Consider the following 18,999-nt stretch of genomic DNA (forward strand, 5'->3'; position numbering starts at 1 on the left):
ACACTGTACAAGTCTCTCACAGACACTGTACGAGTCTCTCACAGACACTGTACAAGTCTCTCACTGACACTCACATACACCGTACAAGTCTCTCACAGACACTGTACAAGTCTCTCACTGACACTCTCACATACACCGTACAAGTCTCTCACAGACACTGTACAAGTCTCTCACTGACACTCTCACATACACTGTACAAGTCTCTCACAGACACTGTACGAGTCTCTCACAGACACTGTACAAGTCTCTCACAGACACTGTACGAGTCTCTCACAGACACTGTACAAGTCTCTCACAGACACTGTACAAGTCTCTCACTGACACTCTCACAGACACTGTACAAGTCTCTCACAGACACTGTACAAGTCTCTCACTGACACTCTCACAGACACTGTACAAGTCTCTCACAGACACTGTACAAGTCTCTCACTGACACTCTCACAGACACTGTACAAGTCTCTCACAGACACTGTACAAGTCTCTCACTGACACTCTCACATACACTGTACAAGTCTCTCACAGACACTGTACAAGTCTCTCACTGACACTCTCACATACACTGTACAAGTCTCTCACTGACACTCTCACATACACTGTACAAGTCTCTCACAGACACTGTACGAGCCTCTCACATACACTGTACAAGTCTCTCACATACACTGTACAGGTCTCTCACATACACTGTACAAGTCTCTCACAGACACTGTACAAGTCTCTCACATACACTGTACAAGTCTCTCACAGACACTGTACAAGTCTCTCACATACACTGTACAAGTCTCTCACTGACACTGTACAAGTCTCTCACATACACTGTACAAGTCTCTCACAGACACTGTACGAGCCTCTCACATACACTGTACAAGTCTCTCACTGACACTGTACAAGTCTCTCACATACACTGTACAAGTCTCTCACTGACACTGTACAAGTCTCTCACATACACTGTACAAGTCTCTCACTGACACTGTACAAGTCTCTCACATACACTGTACAAGTCTCTCACTGACACTGTACAAGTCTCTCACATACACTGTACAAGTCTCTCACTGACACTGTACAAGTCTCTCACATACACTGTACAAGTCTCTCACAGACACTGTACAAGTCTCTCACATACACTGTACGAGCCTATCACAGACACTGTACGAGTCTCTCACAGACACTGTACGAGCCTATCACAGACACTGTACGAGTCTCTCACAGACACTGTACAAGTCTCTCACAGACACTGTACGAGCCTCTCACAGACACTGTATGAGTCTATCACAGACACTGTATGAGTCTCTCACAGACACTGTACGAGTCTCTCACAGACACTGTACAAGTCTCACAGACACTGTACGAGCCTCTCACAGACACTGTATGAGTCTCTCACAGACACTGTACGAGCCTCTCACAGACACTGTACGAGCCTCTCACAGACACTGTACGAGCCTATCACAGACACTGTACGAGTCTATCACAGACACTGTACGAGTCTATCACAGACACTGTACAAGTCTATCACAGACACTGTACGAGTCTATCACAGACACTGTACGAGTCTATCACAGACACTGTACGAGTCTATCACAGACACTGTACGAGTCTCTCACAGACACTGTACGAGCCTATCACAGACACTGTACGAGCCTATCACAGACACTGTACGAGTCTCTCACAGACACTGTACGAGCCTATCACAGACACTGTACGAGTCTCTCACAGACACTGTACAAGTCTCTCACAGACACTGTACGAGCCTCTCACAGACACTGTACAAGTCTCTCACAGACACTGTACGAGCCTATCACAGACACTGTACAAGTCTCTCACAGACACTGTACGAGCCTCTCACAGACACTGTACAAGTCTCTCACAGACACTGTACGAGCCTATCACAGACACTGTACAAGTCTCTCACAGACACTGTACAAGTCTCTCACAGACACTGTACGAGCCTCTCACAGACACTGTACAAGTCTCTCACAGACACTGTACGAGCCTATCACAGACACTGTACAAGTCTCTCACAGACACTGTACAAGTCTCTCACAGACACTGTACGAGTCTCGAGCCTCTCACATACACTGTGCGAGCCTCTCACAGGCGATCCTGGTGTACTGAACGGAGTGGGCGAGCCTGGTGTACTGAACGGAGCGGGTGAGGCGGTTCCTCCTCCTACCTGCAGATGGGGAGGTCTGCCTCTGGCTGTTCCTCCTCCTGCCTGCAGAGGGGGAGGTCTGCCTCTGGCTGTTCCTCCTCCTGCCTGCAGAGGGGGAGGTCTGCCTCTGGCTGTTCCTCCTCCTGCCTGCAGAGGGGGAGGTCTGCCTCTGGCTGTTCCTCCTCCTGCCTGCAGAGGGGGAGGTCTGCCTCTGGCTGTTCCTCCTCCTGCCTGCAGAGGGGGAGGTCTGCCTCTGGCTGTTCCTCCTCCTGCCGCTGTGTGCCCAGCACATGTCAAACACACACCACCCCATACGTGCCCCCGCATAACCATATGGCTGCTTACCCCCTTCAAAGATTTCTGGAAGTACTTCTCTCGTAGCCTCACTTCATGTTTGCAAAACACTCTTTTTTTCTTTCTTTCTGCCCTTTTCATGCTACTCTCGTCTCTTCCATTCCTTCCTTTCCCTGTCTTCTTCCCTAAGTGTGTCTCCCTCGCTCATCTCCCCCCTGATCTCTCTCTCACTGTCAGTGTGATACTGGTATAGACAGCACTTCAGTCTCTCTCACTGTCAGTGTGATGCTGGTATAGACAGCACTTCAGTCTCTCTCACTGTCAGTGTGATGCTGGTATAGACAGCGCTTCAGTCTCTCTCTCTGTCAGCGTGATGCTGGTATAGACAGCACTTCAGTCTCTCTCACTGTCAGTGTGATGCTGGTATAGACAGCACTTCAGTCTCTCTCACTGTCAGCATGATACTGGTATAGACAGCACTTCAGTCTCTCTCTGTCAGTGTGATGCTGGTATAGACAGCACTTCAGTCTCTCTCACTGTCAGTGTGATGCTGGTATAGACAGCGCTTCAGTCTCTCTCACTGTCAGCATGATACTGGTATAGACAGCGCTTCAGTCTCTCTCACTGTCAGTGTGATGCTGGTATAGACAGCGCTTCAGTCTCTCTCACTGTCAGCATGATACTGGTATAGACAGCACTTCAGTCTCTCTCACTGTCAGTGTGATGCTGGTATAGACAGCGCTTCAGTCTCTCTCTCACTGTCAGTGTGATGCTGGTATAGACAGCACTTCAGTCTCTCTCACTGTCAGTGTGATGCTGGTATAGACAGCGCTTCAGTCTCTCACTGTCAGTGTGATGCTGGTATAGACAGCGCTTCAGTCTCTCACTGTCAGTGTGATGCTGGTATAGACAGCGCTTCAGTCTCTCACTGTCAGTGTGATGCTGGTATAGACAGCGCTTCAGTCTCTCTCTCTGTCAGCGTGATGCTGGTATAGACAGCGCTTCAGTCTCTCACTGTCAGTGTGATGCTGGTATAGACAGCGCTTCAGTCTCTCTCTGTCAGTGTGATGCTGGTATAGACAGCGCTTCAGTCTCTCTCTGTCAGTGTGATGCTGGTATAGACAGCGCTTCAGTCTCTCACTGTCAGTGTGATGCTGGTATAGACAGCACTTCAGTCTCTCACTGTCAGTGTGATGCTGGTATAGACAGCGCTTCAGTCTCTCTCACTGTCAGCATGATACTGGTATAGACAGCGCTTCAGTCTCTCTCACTGTCAGTGTGATGCTGGTATAGACAGCACTTCAGTCTCTCTCTGTCAGTGTGATGCTGGTATAGACAGCGCTTCAGTCTCTCTCACTGTCAGCATGATACTGGTATAGACAGCACTTCAGTCTCTCTCACTGTCAGTGTGATGCTGGTATAGACAGCGCTTCAGTCTCTCTCTCACTGTCAGTGTGATGCTGGTATAGACAGCACTTCAGTCTCTCTCACTGTCAGTGTGATGCTGGTATAGACAGCGCTTCAGTCTCTCACTGTCAGTGTGATGCTGGTATAGACAGCGCTTCAGTCTCTCACTGTCAGTGTGATGCTGGTATAGACAGCGCTTCAGTCTCTCACTGTCAGTGTGATGCTGGTATAGACAGCGCTTCAGTCTCTCTCTCTGTCAGCGTGATGCTGGTATAGACAGCGCTTCAGTCTCTCACTGTCAGTGTGATGCTGGTATAGACAGCGCTTCAGTCTCTCTCTGTCAGTGTGATGCTGGTATAGACAGCGCTTCAGTCTCTCTCTGTCAGTGTGATGCTGGTATAGACAGCGCTTCAGTCTCTCACTGTCAGTGTGATGCTGGTATAGACAGCACTTCAGTCTCTCACTGTCAGTGTGATGCTGGTATAGACAGCGCTTCAGTCTCTCTCTGTCAGTGTGATGCTGGTATAGACAGCGCTTCAGTCTCTCACTGTCAGTGTGATGCTGGTATAGACAGCGCTTCAGTCTCTCACTGTCAGTGTGATGCTGGTATAGACAGCGCTTCAGTCTCTCTCACTGTCAGTGTGATGCTGGTATAGACAGCGCTTCAGTCTCTCTCTCTGTCAGTGTGATGCTGGTATAGACAGCACTTCAGTCTCTCTCTCTGTCAGTGTGATGCTGGTATAGACAGCGCTTCAGTCTCTCTCACTGTCAGCGTGATGCTGGTATAGACAGCACTTCAGTCTCTCACTGTCAGTGTGATGCTGGTATAGACAGCACTTCAGTCTCTCACTGTCAGCATGATGCTGGTATAGACAGCACTTCAGTCTCTCACTGTCAGTGTGATGCTGGTATAGACAGCGCTTCAGTCTCTCTCACTGTCAGCGTGATGCTGGTATAGACAGTGCTTCAGTCTCTCTCACTGTCAGTGTGATGCTGGTATAGACAGCACTTCAGTCTCTCACTGTCAGTGTGATGCTGGTATAGACAGCGCTTCAGTCTCACTGTCAGTGTGATGCTGGTATAGACAGAGCTTCAGTCTCTCTCTCTGTCAGTGTGATGCTGGTATAGACAGCGCTTCAGTCTCTCTCTCACTGTCAGTGTGATGCTGGTATAGACAGCACTTCAGTCTCTCTCTCTGTCAGTGTGATGCTGGTATAGACAGCGCTTCAGTCTCTCACTGTCAGTGTGATGCTGGTATAGACAGCGCTTCAGTCTCTCTCACTGTCAGCGTGATGCTGGTATAGACAGCGCTTCAGTCTCTCTCACTGTCAGCGTGATGCTGGTATAGACAGCGCTTCAGTCTCTCTCACTGTCAGTGTGATGCTGGTATAGACAGCGCTTCAGTCTCTCTCACTGTCAGTGTGATGCTGGTATAGACAGCGCTTCAGTCTCTCTCTCTGTCAGTGTGATGCTGGTATAGACAGCGCTTCAATCTCTCTGTCAGTGTGATGCTGGTATAGACAGCACTTCAGTCTCTCTCACTGTCAGTGTGATGCTGGTATAGACAGCGCTTCAGTCTCTCTCACTGTCAGTGTGATGCTGGTATAGACAGCACTTCAGTCTCTCTCTCTGTCAGTGTGATGCTGGTATAGACAGCACTTCAGTCTCTCACTGTCAGTGTGATGCTGGTATAGACAGCGCTTCAGTCTCTCTCACTGTCAGCGTGATGCTGGTATAGACAGCGCTTCAGTCTCTCTCTGTCAGTGTGATGCTGGTATAGACAGAGCTTCAGTCTCTCACTGTCAGTGTGATGCTGGTATAGACAGCGCTTCAGTCTCTCTCACTGTCAGTGTGATGCTGGTATAGACAGCGCTTCAGTCTCTCTCACTGTCAGTGTGATGCTGGTATAGACAGCGCTTCAGTCTCTCTCACTGTCAGTGTGATGCTGGTATAGACAGCACTTCAGTCTCTCACTGTCAGCGTGATGCTGGTATAGACAGCGCTTCAGGCACGCTGTGAGTGAATCCATATGTGAGGTGCAAGATCAGGCCACGATTCAAACCCAGATGCTCTCCTCCTGTGCTCCCCCCCCCACACACACACACAGAACTCCCTTGAAGCGGAGTAAATGCAAATCCTCACATAAGCGTACTTATCAGTCAACGTTTGGAGTTTCAGGGTGTTTTCAGGACGTTTGTGATGGCGTGCACATGGTCTTGTTTACTGTCTGCAGCATAATGTTATGGGAAAGAGGTTAATTACATCAGTGAGCTCGTCACCAGTCAGGACTAATGGAGCCCCCAAAGAGACTCGTTCACCCCAAAGGCTCCTCGCACAGGGAACCACAGCCCAGTGACGCCATCCCTCAGCGGCGTCTTTATCTCGTGTGTTGTGGCCGACATGTCATTTTCTCAACATCACTCAGGCCAATACGTACGTGTGTGTGTGTGTGTGTGTGTGTGTGTGTGTGTGTGTGTGTGTGTGGGGGGGGGGGGGGTGGGGTGTGCGCATGGATCTGTTGCCTTATGTGCGTGCGTGACTGTCATGTGCACAATCAGTTACTCGTGCTGTGTTTCTCCCGACTTTGGCGTGTAAGCTGCGTTGCTCTTCCTCCTCCTCTTCTTCATCAAAGAGCATGCTGTGTGCTGTTGTTGCAGGTTTTCACACCACATGGTGCCCGGCCCGCCAGGCCCCCACGCCACGGGGATCCCCCACCCGGCCATCGTCAACCCCCAGGTCAAACACGAGCCCCAGCATGAAACGGACCTCATGCACATGTGAGTCTCCTCAAACAATACACCTTTGAAAGGATCACTCTGCCCATTTTCAACCAGCTTTGTGTCATTATGATGTCTGTAGTATATGGAAATGAACAATGTTGACCTTGTCTCTGCATTGGCTGGACCGAGAACTCTCCCCCGGAGTTAATCAGAGATGCTCACAAGTCATTTTTTACAAGTCTTTGAGCTCAAGTCCAAGTCAAGTCTCAAGTCTTTGAGCTAGAATCCAAGTCAAGTCTCAAGCCTTTGAGCTAGAGTCCAAGTCAAGTCTCAAGCCTTTGAACTAGAATCCAAGTCAAGTCTCAAGTCTTTCAGCTAGAGTCCAAGTCAAGTCTCAAGCCTTTGAACTAGAATCCAAGTCAAGTCTCAAGTCTTTCAGCTAGAGTCCAAGTCAAGTCTCAAGCCTTTGAACTAGAATCCAAGTCAAGTCTCAAGTCTTTCAGCTAGAGTCCAAGTCAAGTCTCAAGCCTTTGAACTAGAGTCCAAGTCAAGTCTCAAGCCTTTGAACTAGAGTCCAAGTCAAGTCTCAAGCCTTTGAACTAGAGTCCAAGTCAAGTCTCAAGCCTTTGAACTAGAATCCAAGTCAAGTCTCAAGTCTTTGAGCTAGAGTCCAAGTCAAGTCTCAAGCCTTTGAGCTAGAATCCAAGTCAAGTCTCAAGCCTTTGAGCTAGAGTCCAAGTCAAGTCTCAAGCCTTTGAACTAGAATCCAAGTCAAGTCTCAAGTCTTTCAGCTAGAGTCCAAGTCAAGTCTCAAGCCTTTGAACTAGAATCCAAGTCAAGTCTCAAGTCTTTCAGCTAGAGTCTAAGTCAAGTCTCAAGTTTTTGGTCACAAGTCCAAGTCAAGTCTCAAGTCTCTTACGGATGAGCGTTCTATCATCTGCTGCATGACATCCAGTCTGCCTAGAACACAGCATAGCTAAACTAAGGAATTCAAAGCATGTATTGTATTATTCTCGCTCTATTAGCAGACAGCATCAGCATTGCTTAGTTGACATTATTATTAGTAGACCTTAATGTTAATTACACACCAAAATAAAGATGGTTAACAAAGTCTCAAATCTCATGTCCAAGTCAAGTCCCAGGTCTTTGAGGACAAGTCTCAAGTCAAGTCTCAAGTCACTGTTGTGTGCGACTTAAGTCCGACTCAAGTCAAGCAACATGGAAGGGAAGGTGAACATAGTTCATGTAATATATAATAATATAATATAATATAATATTATATTATAATATAATACTGCTGACATTGTAATGATACAAAGCTGGTTGAAAACAGCAAAGTGATCCTTTAATGAAATGCAAATGATGAAGCCTGCCCTCCTCTCGCACCGCGGCTATCGGCAGCATTCTGACACCACATACAGTACTTCCAGGTATTTGTGCACTCTGCAGTGGGCCGTTGCTGAACAAACCCCTCGGTCAGAGCCTTGTTCCCGTCCCCTTGATGTGAGCAGATAAGCAGCGAGGGCTCTGCTGATAACAGAGCCCTCGGGGAGCACGGCACACTGAGCCAGCCACAGATACAGGTCTGAGATTAGGCCTGGGATGAACCCAATTCACATCCCTCCGTTTAGCGGGAAGCGCCTTTGAGCGCCCTGAAGTGGTTTATCGCTGATATTTCCATTATTCATGGCCGTCGTCATACTAAGACTGTATTGGTATCTAACTGGTTATTAGAAAGTGAGTGAGTCGAGAGCGTGTGGGAGCGTTAGCGTTTGGTTCTTCTAAGCGATTGCCAATGTGCTGTGGACGTACGAGGAGGTTTGCTTGCCATCACTGCTGAAGTCATCTCTCTGCTTGAAAGGCTGCGACTGTGCAACTGCACATGATTAAAGGCTGGGGCAGGGGCCCATGGCGTGGCAACCCCTCTCACGCAGTCTCGCCATTGGCTGAGAGCAACCAGACCCTCGCTGCTTCTGTCGCCATCGCGCCACCACAGTTTCCCTCCTCTGTTGCCCCGCTCTTTTCTCTCTCTCTCTCCCTCTCTCTCTCTCTCTCTCTCTCTCTCTTTTATCTCTCTCTCTCTCTCTCTCTCTCTCTCTCCCTCTCTCTCTCTCTCTCTCTCTCTCTCTCTCTCTGTGTTTTATTGCCCTTCTTTTCTTCCTCGTCTTTACCTCCGTCCCGCATGTTTTTTTCCACTATTGTTTTGACAGGAAACCCCAGCACGACCAGAGAAAGGAGCAGGAGCCCAAAAGACCGCACATCAAGAAGCCGCTAAACGCCTTCATGCTCTACATGAAAGAGATGCGTGCCAACGTGGTCGCCGAGTGCACGCTGAAGGAGAGCGCCGCCATCAATCAGATCCTGGGACGGCGGGTAGGTGGCGCCACTCCTCTATACCCAGAGCATAACCTGGCCTTTTATACCCGTTTTCAACTGGCACGTTGTGGCATATCTCCTTTTTCAACTGGCACCTTGTGGCATGGCTCGGTTGGTGGAGCTACATAGCCAAGAGGTCACATTCCCAACCTGCAGGTCTGAAGAGGCTGCATGGACTCTGCCTATCCAGGCCCAATGAGTTTAAAAAGTAGAAAAAGCCTCCCTCTCTACTTAGAGGTTCTTTAAAGCCTCAGTCTCCACACAGAGGTTCTTTAAAGCCTCCATCTCTACACAGAGGTTCTTTAAAGCCTCAGTCTCTACACAGAGGTTCTTTAAAGCCTCAGTCTCTACACAGAGGTTCTTTAAAACCTCCATCTCTACACAGAGGTTCTTTAAAGCCTCAGTCTCTACACAGAGGTTCTTTAAAGCCTCAGTCTCTACACAGAGGTTCTTTAAAGCCTCAGTCTCTACACAGAGGTTCTTTAAAGCCTCAGTCTCTACACAGAGGTTCTTTAAAGCCTCAGTCTCTACACAGAGGTTCTGTAAAGCCTCCCTCTCTACACAGAGGTTCTTTAAAACCTCAGTCTCTACACAGAGGTTCTTTAAAGCCTCAGTCTCTACACAGAGGTTCTTTAAAGCCTCAGTCTCTACACAGAGGTTCTTTAAAGCATCAGTCTCTACACAGAGGTTCTTTAAAGCCTCAGTCTCTACACAGAGGTTCTTTAAAGCCTCAGTCTCTACACAGAGGTTCTTTAAAGCCTCTACACAGAGGTTCTTTAAAGCCTCAGTCTCTACACAGAGGTTCTTTAAAGCCTCCCTCTCTACACAGAGGTTCTTTAAAGCCTCCCTCTCTACACAGAGGTTCTTTAAAGCCTCAGTCTCTACACAGAGGTTCTTTAAAGCCTCAGTCTCCACACAGAGGTTATTTAAAGCCTCAGTCTCTACACAGAGGTTCTTTAAAGCCTCAGTCTCTACACAGAGGTTCTTTAAAGCCTCAGTCTCTACACAGAGGTTCTTTAAAGCCTCAGTCTCTACACAGAGGTTCTTTAAAGCCTCCCTCTCTACACAGAAGTTCTTTAAAGCCTCAGTCTCTACACAGAGGTTCTTTAAAGCCTCAGTCTCTACACAGAGGTTCTTTAAAGCCTCAGTCTCTACACAGAGGTTCTTTAAAGCCTCAGTCTCTACACGGAGGTTCTTTAAAGCCTCCCTCTCTACACAGAGGTTCTTTAAAGCCTCAGTCTCTACACAGAGGTTCTTTAAAGCCTCCCTCTCTACACAGAGGTTCTTTAAAGCCTCAGTCTCTACACGGAGGTTCTTTAAAGCCTCCCTCTCTACACAGAGGTTCTTTGAAGGGCCGGTCGTCGTTATCATTGTGGTAACGATTCCCCGAGCCTGTTATGTCCCTCTGGCCAGTACCGATACAGGCTGCCTATCTAACTGACATTAATCAAATTGGCTTTAATAAAATATGCCTGGATAATGGCACGGTTGGAAATGACAAAATTTGTTCCCTTTGAGGATTGGGAAAATAGTGGAACCACAGAGCCATGTTAAAAGCCTTAACGAATAGGCCCAGTGGTTGAGGCAGCCAGCCACAGCAAAGCCTCGTTTGTGGCCTGCGTAGGGTAATTGCTCGCTGACATAGTTTGAATAAAAAGCACCGCTAAATTGGAACCAGTGTTTTGATATGAAATCAAAGTTTCTCCCCCCCCCTCCTTCTCTTCTCCCTCTCACTGACTCTTGTGCATGTTAATCTCTTCATCATGTTTCCCCCCTTACTCTCTCTTGCCCCCTTTCTACACCAAACGTTTGGAAGTTGAAGAGGAATTTGACTTTTTTCTTTCTTTTTGGAGCAAAGTACGAGCTCACTTCTCTTTGGAGGGAACGTGCGAGTGCATGCCGCTAATTGACTGTGTGCTATTTTTTCCCCCCTTTCTCCCCCCTAATCTCCTTTGTACTGAAACAGTGGCATGCGTTATCTCGGGAAGAGCAAGCTAAGTATTACGAGCTCGCCCGCAAGGAGCGGCAGCTCCACATGCAGCTCTACCCAGGCTGGTCTGCCCGAGACAATTATGTAAGTATCAACAGAACAGATTGGCAGAGGTGTGTGTGCCTATGTGTGCGTGTGTGTGTGGGTGCGTATGTGCGTATGTATGTGTGTGTGTGTGTGTGTGTGTGTGTGTGTGTTGATTTATCTCATCTGTTTTTGTCAGAGTAGTAGCACGCCTTGTTCTTAAAATGGCACACAATAACGACAAACTAATTCTGCTCCATGCTAATGGTGTCCGTTTATAGACCCTTTTGTTTCAAGCTAATGTGTAATTCATAGCACTCTGATTCACTGTTCACATTACCATCTGCACAGACAAATGGAAATTGTAGTATCATGGACATTATTGTTGCAGCGACACTGACTGAAAAGTGCCTGGTAATGGTTATGCTAGCTCTTTGATGTTCCATATCAGTGTGGAGCTTTGGATGTAAAAAGCAACGGTTAGATTGGGGGTTGGATTACGCATAACAACAGCAAAAACAACACCAACCTTTGCTCCTATAGGTGCCCATTTTGTTTGTGAATTTTGAAGGCTGTTAGTGCTACATTTTAGGTGTTTGTCTGCTTATATTAACAGTGTGTGTGTGTGTGTGTGTGTGTGTGCTTGTAAATAGCCGTGTGTGTGTGTGTGTGTGTGAGTGTGTTTTTTTTCGTGAGCGTGCGGTGTGTATGCCATTGTGAGTGAGAGTGCGCCTGCCCTTTATTAAAAGTGTGGCTCCAGCACTCACATTCACTCCACCACCAACGCGCTCTGTGGTGTTTATCTGCCTCCCCTCGGACACGGACGGCATCCCCACTCCTTCTGCCTCCACCCGCCAAGACGCCTCGCTGAGGGGGAGACACCTCACCGCTGTACAGCACAGCACAGCACAGCACATCACAGCACAGCACAGTACAGTACAGTACAGCACAGCACAGCACAGCACAGTGACCGACTACACACAACATCAACCAGTGACAGTTAGCCCAGTTCCAATTTAATTCCTAGCTGTTTACTACAACTCTATTTGACAGGTAGGGGGGAAAAAGGCTCAGTCAGTACAGGATGGACTTCTTACTAAAAAAGAAGGGGAACAATGTGTTTAAAGTGAAACCGAGTTCCTACAAGTCAATTCTGCGTCCACTGGATAACGGAGTAAGCACCACCTGTGTGTGCCCGCCTCCCACAAACAAAATCTCTGGCTGAATACAGGCAATATATGATGCGTGGAAACACTCAGAATAGGTCCACGCTGGCATGGAGAGCGCTGCAGCATTCATAGTTCTGCTCTCTATCGCCCCCCCCCCCCCCTCTCATCCTTTCCTTCAACCCACTCTCACTCGCTCTGCCTCCTCCCTGTCTGTCTCACTCGCTCTGCCTCCTCCCTCTCCTCCCTGTCTGTCTCACTCGCTCTGCCTCCTCCCTCTCCTCCCTGTCTGCCGCAGCAGTAGAAGGCAGATTAACTCATGAATAAGTGGATTAGCAGACTTTGCAGCAGGAAACCAGAGTGCTGCTCATATTTGACTAGAACGACTCTACGCTGCTATCTATACCTATAGTCTCTCCCCCTGGGGATTTAGTATAAGCTATAAATCCTTACACACTCCCACCACCGTGCTGCAAAAAGTGATGCTCTCCACAGCCGTTGAGCTAGGCTAGCCTAATCGCACTGAGCATTTTTTTAATTGCCCTCCATATTCATTTGTTTGTCATTAGGACTTCAAAGCTCTGTATAACAGTGATGGAAGGAGTATAGATTGAGTGGTCACTCACTGGTCACAGCAGCATTGGAGACCACAGAGTGAAGGTAACATAATTTGAACTTCCTACAAGTTCCACCTGTATTCAGTGCAGTCACGACGACGGTTATTCCAACCATGCTATTAGGGAAATGTCCAAGCCAAGTGAGGAAAAGGTAGAGCAGCAACAGAGTAGACTATGTGTCCACCCCCCTCAGCGCGGTGACTTGCAGCGGGCCAGAGGCCGGGAGATGCTGCTCGGATGCCCAGCAGGGGATGAGTGAACATGGCAATCAGCAGCAGGACATAAGAGTGGTCTAGTGAGAGTGAGTGCTGGAGCCACACTTTATGCGTTCACCTGGATATTTTATAGGGAAAGAAGAAGAAGCGGAAGAGGGAGAAGATCCAGGAACCGGCCGCAGGTAACCCAACCGCTCCTTCCAGTGCCTTCTGTTACCTGTCTGTCGCATCTCCAGGCCGTGAGCAGCACCGTCTGCCCGTAGAATACATGTCCTCTTCTTCTCTGTACGTTGCTGCATTTCTGCTATATAACACACAGGGCCACAAAGCTCTAGGATAAATTAGTCTTCCTGCAGTCAGTCACAAACTCGAGAAGCAGGTGTGCCTTCTGCTTGTGATGAATGCACACCAATGCGACCCGCCATCCTCATTCTAGCCTTAGTAGCCCGGGTGGCTTAGCTGCTTCTGCGCAGGCAGCATTGTCATTCAGTGAGTTTTCTTAGGGCGCTTTCTTTGTACTCGTCCCTCCACCTGTTTGTCCCCGGCCTCTCTCATCTCCGTCTTCACACATGACACCTACTTTGGGATTAGTCTGTCCATTCTACTCTGGGCTGTGCACTACAGTGTGTCTTTCTGCTGACCTTGTTTAGCCATGCTTTTAGGCCCCTCTCTACACTGCAACTGTCATCCACTCACTGATATCGGAAGTCAAATGTCACTATATATATCTTTTTTGGTCTTATCTGTATAGGCCACACTGTATAGGCTATATAGGACGGTTGAGAGCCATGCCGTCCAGATACCTCAAATCTTTAAAAAAGATGCCATTTTCTGCAGGTACAGGCCAGAGAATGAAAACAGCGTACATCTGAGAAAATGGTAAGACAACCCTCTCTCCCCTCCCTGTCTGGTCCTGTTCACTCTATATGTCAAGTCTTTTTCAAACTGCTCAACACTGACTTGAGAGTGTGTCCTCACTCCTCATAGACTAGTCCTAAACAAACTGCCTAACACTGACTTGAGAGTGTGTCCTCACAGACTAATCCTAAGAAGGTCCACCCTAACCTCACCATAGTCATTGTGCCAGTGGTGTTAAGGCCTGGAGAGGGATCATGCTTTGTGTGTGTGTGGTTTGCTCAATGGGCCCAGCACAACGTTGGGTCTTTTGTGTGAGCAGCAGTGGATGAAAGGTCAAATGCTCTGTCAGCATCATTGTGTGTTTTTTTCTTTTCTTCCATGACGTTGGAAAAATGTCCCTACAAAAGAAATACGACTTGACTTGTAGCTCGATCACTGTGCGTTTTCTAAACACGGAGTAAATCATACTTTTGAAAACTCTTGCGCTTGGCGACAAGACTTTTACTGTTAAGGCTAACATTGTGTTGACTGTGTGTGAAGGAGAGCAGAGGCCAGCAGCTGAGGAACTTAATGAGATGCTATAACGTAATAACATTTCATGCTATCTGAACGAGTGCGCCTAAAATAGATAACAAAGGCCCTTTGTAGTGTGCTAGTCTTTTTTGTTGTTGTTCTTACATTACGAGAGATATGTTGAAAGAGAGACATTGCGACTGCTCACCGACTGAATCGTCACCTATTCTCATGGTGTGTCAAAAGGAAGAGAGATGAAGGTGTGTGGCATTTCTATTTTCTCTCCCTCTGCCTCCCCGTGAGTCTGCTAGCATCCGGTTATTCCGCTCTCTTTCGGCGGCGGCAAAAAGCCGGCAGATGTGACAAATCTGCTCTTATGACGAAATGGCCGCGACCAGACAGACAAAGGTTTTGTGCACCATCGATTCCTCCTGACCCAGTGGCTCTCCTCCCCGAGCCCACAATTGACCGGCTTTTCTCTTCTCGCCACAGCCCCGTTTTCAAAGAGAGTGAAGCGCTAAAAAGCCCGTTATCTCTGATCCGATAATTAGCAGGGCCTAGCGGCGCGCGGGATGGACACCCTCACTGATTCTCAGTGACAGCCTTAAAGTAATATGCATAATACCGAGGATCCTCCCCAAGCCCAAGATTTATGCAGATCCCAAAGAGCTGGATTGAGGTTAGCTTGGTGTAGACGCCAAAAAAACATATTGAAATGAACTTGTTTGTCTATTTCTTTTCATCTGCCCTAGTGTCTCCATCCCATCTATCTCCCCCTTGCATTAGAAAGATGCCAGGAAATGTGTTATATTATGTGTTAATTAGTTAATTTTGAATTGCACGTTTCGATGTTTTTTTCCTACGGTTGCATTTTGCGTACGATGGTTCAAACAGTTTGAGAACATTTGCTCAGTTATGTTTTTCAATAGTGCATGTAGGGTAGGCTCCGTTCGGAAACGATCATTCCGCATAAGAAACTAAAACAGTGGTAAAGATTTCATGAAGGGGATAATTGTAATAATACATTGACATAATGACATAATGCATATTTCACGGCGGGCGCAGAGTTTTTCTGCTCGTGAGGCGAACCAGGAGTTGAGTCGTCAAGCAGTGTTTTATGACTCCAAGTCGGGTTGTCTTTGTTATCTTTAGCATGTCAAACACTGGGCCCGCCACACAGCTGGCTCCCACCACACAGTCTCACAGCACTCGGAGAAGCCATTACTTTGACATTGTGAAATTAGGGTTTCCAGCGCTTCCTCTCCTCCGCTCCCCCTCCCATTCCTCTCTTCTTACGTCCATGCCGCCTGTGCGCCGCATGCTTCCCCGTTTCCACTCTCCCTCGCCTCTGAATCTGCTCTTCTTTACTTTGTTTCTCTCTTTCTCCTGTCCTCCCTCGCTCCTAGCCTTTTGTCTGACTAAGCCCACTGATTCACAGCCTTTGAGATAGTTATCTGGCCGAGACACACACACACACACACACACACACACACACACACACACACGCCCTCTAGGCTTTCTCCCCTTTTTTTTCCAGCCGCTGCACATTCCCCTCACAGGGGGGCGACACTCTTAACAAAGGTGGCTTTTTAATCTTGCTGGCGGGGGCCACTAGGGGGCGCCACAGGAGTCGCAAACACTCGCAAAACCATCGTAAAAACTCCACGTGTGCGTGACTCATCAAGCTCCAGCTCTTATGAACGTTTTTTGTGTGGATAATATCTCAACGAAAGTTAGAGGTTGAAGGTTAGAGGTTGAAGGTTAGGGTTAGAGGTTGAGGGTTAGAGTTAGAGGTTGAAGGTTAGGGTTAGAGGTTGATGGTTAGGGTTAGAGGTTGATGGTTAGGGTTAGAGGTTGATGGTTAGGGTTAGAGTAGGGCTGCACGATATTGGAAAAAACTGACATTGCAATATTTTTTTATTCTGCGATATATATTGCGATATGAAAAAAAACAGGAATTTTCACCAAAAGTCTTGAATAGGTCTATCAAGCCTTGCCTGTTTAAGAAGATGGCCTAGTCGGGTAACGTGCACGGTTGACGTAGTAGGAAGTGAGTGTGTTTTTAGCCGCAGCCAGGGTGAGTTGCAGGATCCTAAGTGAGTAAAAATACTATAGTTAGTAGGAAAAGAGCTTAGAACATCACAGAGAGGGCGTGCATTACTGTATGTTATGAGTTAATTTGCCTTACTTGACATTGCACGCTCTGCAATGTGACTATTGCGCATGTGCACATTGCGATGACGATGCTGATACGATATATTGTGCAGCCCTAGGTTAGAGGTTGATGGTTAGGGTTAGAGGTTGAAGGTTAGAGGTTGAATGTTAGGGTTAGAGGTTGATGGTTAGGGTTAGAGGTTGATGGTTAGGGTACTTAGAGGTTGAAGGTTAGGGTTAGAGGTTGAAGGTTGGGGTTAGAGGTTGATGGTTAGGGTTAGAGGTTGAAGGTTAGGGTTAAAGGTTGAAGGTTAGAGGTTAGGGTTAGAGGTTGAAGGTTAGGGTTAAAGGTTGAAGGTTGGGGTTAGAGGTTGAAGGTTAGGGTTAGAGGTTGAAGGTTGGGGTTAGAGGTTGAAGGTTAGGGTTAGAGGTTGCATTTTTCAACCGTATGTTTGGTTTTCTTTTTCGAGGGAATATTAATGTAGGCCAGGATATCTAACAGGATATCTAGGCTTTCCACAGAAATATGATTTTACTGCTATGACAGTCTGGTCAGTGTGTTGAGGTGCAGCAGCGTCATGTCCTGGTCCCACATCATGAAAGAAGACGGCAAGACGCTGTTCGAGCGCGAGCTTTGGTGGCTACTCTCTCCCTCCATTTCCATCTCTCTATCTCTCTCTCTGTCTCTCTGTTTTGTGCCGTGCCCCGGCCCTGCTCCCTCTGATGTGTGCAGGCTGAAGTCCGCTGTCAAGACTTTGATGAGCGAGGAGGGGAGAGGAGAGGGGAGGGAGAGGAGAGGCGAGAGGAGGGGAGGGGAGGGAGGAGGCTAAACGAAAATCCCTCTTATTCTCGAGACTTTGAGTTTACCCAATCTCACTCCATGGCCACTCATCCTTCACAGGCTCTGTCCATCATTTCCCCCCGTCCCTCCCTCCCTCCCTCTCTCTCTCGACTTGACTCATCTTCTCACTCTCTCTCTCAGACCCTCATCACTCTCTCTACCTTTCTCTCCCCCCCCCCCCCCCCCCCCATCCTCTCTCTCTCAAGCAGCCAGCCAAACTCTGCAGCTGCAATTAGGCAAGGTTGTGTGTCTGCCTGTGTTTCCCGAGTCGTTTCAATTTGGAGCGGTGCCTCTAGGCCACGGCGGCACAGCCCAGTGCCTCCACACACCACGCCTTATTAGTGACCCGGGATAATTGGGGATGGGATCCGGATGGCGAGCCACTCTGGGTCTCGCTCTGAGCGGCTCACAGGAGATGAGAGGATGTTTTTAAAACTCCACTTCACCAAAAAAACATAGTTTGAAGGGGGGGGTGGGGGGGGGGGGGCTTAGCATAAATCAGAGCAACGCCCGGGCTAATGTTACCATGGGTAGGAAATAGAAACGGAAATGTTCTCCCCCCACAGTCATCTCACTCCTCCATTGCCCTCGCCCCCACAAAGCCTGCTCTGTAAAGAAAAATAGCCCCCTCAGCAACTTAGTATTATGGACTTCCACAGGGTGGCAGGATGTCGAACACTGAACGTGTGCAGGTGTGGTATGAGCTAAGAAGTATCATCATCTGATCCTGGATTTCTTTTTCTTTAAGATTATTTTTTGGGGCATTTTGCCTTTTATTAGATAGGACAGTAGGCAGACAGGAAAGGTGGGGAGGGAGAAAGGGGATGATGTGGCAAAGGGCCACGGGTGGGATTTGAACCTGGGTCAGGTGATTTGAACCTGGGTCAGGTGATTTGAACCTGGGTCAGGTGGGATTTGAACCTGGGTCAGGTGGGATTTGAACCTGGGTCAGGTGGGATTTGAACCTGGGTCAGGTGCGCGAAGGACTAAGCCTTTGTGGTACATAAGGTGAGCCTGATCCTGGACTTAAACGTTGGACTTACAGTACTACCCCATGTGGAACTTTACAGTACTACCCCATGTGGAACTTTACAGTACTACCCCATGTGGAACTTTACAGTACTACCCCATGTGGAACTTTTGAAGAAAGCCCGTCAAAGCGGGAGGGGAGGGCCTCTTACAGGTCCATGTTTACATGTGAGAAAATGCACCTATGGTGCTTCCATTGTTTAGACTGGGGCTGGAAATGTGTTTTGATTGAGTCACGGGTCTATTGTGTTGTGGTTCATCCAGCTGCAGTAACAGTATGAGGGTCTAGTCTCTTGGCTTTTTGTGATGTCTTCTCCACTTCCTCTTTCTCCCTCTCTCCCTCCACCACACCACAACCCCCCCCCCCCACTTTGCCCCTGTGGCTGCTTGAGGCGCTGCAGCCTTTTGGAAGGGGCGGAGATATGTGACCCACCCCCCCCCGTTCCCCCCCCCCCGGTCAGATGCTTATCTCTGAATGAAAGGCCCCCAGGTAACACATGGCACAGACGGGAAGAGGATAGAGGGGCCAAAGGAAGCAGTGTTTGTTTTTATTTTACCCTCAATCTAGTGCTGTGATTTGTATTTTTTTAAAGGGATACGCCAACATTTTTGGGAGTTTAGGCCATTTGTCATATTGTCGATATCAAAA

The 18,999-nt window shown here is 48.1% G+C and overlaps 1 protein-coding gene across 1 annotated transcript in view; it reads left to right on the forward strand.

Annotated features, from left to right (window-relative positions):
• The window catches only part of lef1 (lymphoid enhancer-binding factor 1), a 68,512-nt gene that overhangs the window by 40,670 nt on the left and 8,843 nt on the right, over positions 1 to 18,999 (forward strand). The window contains exons 6-9 of the mRNA XM_083634588.1: positions 6,505 to 6,624; positions 8,778 to 8,940; positions 10,910 to 11,017; positions 13,089 to 13,137. Of these exons, the coding sequence (XP_083490714.1) occupies positions 6,505 to 6,624; positions 8,778 to 8,940; positions 10,910 to 11,017; positions 13,089 to 13,137 (440 nt within the window). The remainder of the gene's footprint in view (positions 1 to 6,504; positions 6,625 to 8,777; positions 8,941 to 10,909; positions 11,018 to 13,088; positions 13,138 to 18,999) is intronic.

The sequence above is a fragment of the Poromitra crassiceps genome, assembly GCF_964638095.1.
Source record: "Poromitra crassiceps genome assembly, chromosome: 4".
NCBI classification, from domain to species: domain Eukaryota; kingdom Metazoa; phylum Chordata; class Actinopteri; order Beryciformes; family Melamphaidae; genus Poromitra; species Poromitra crassiceps.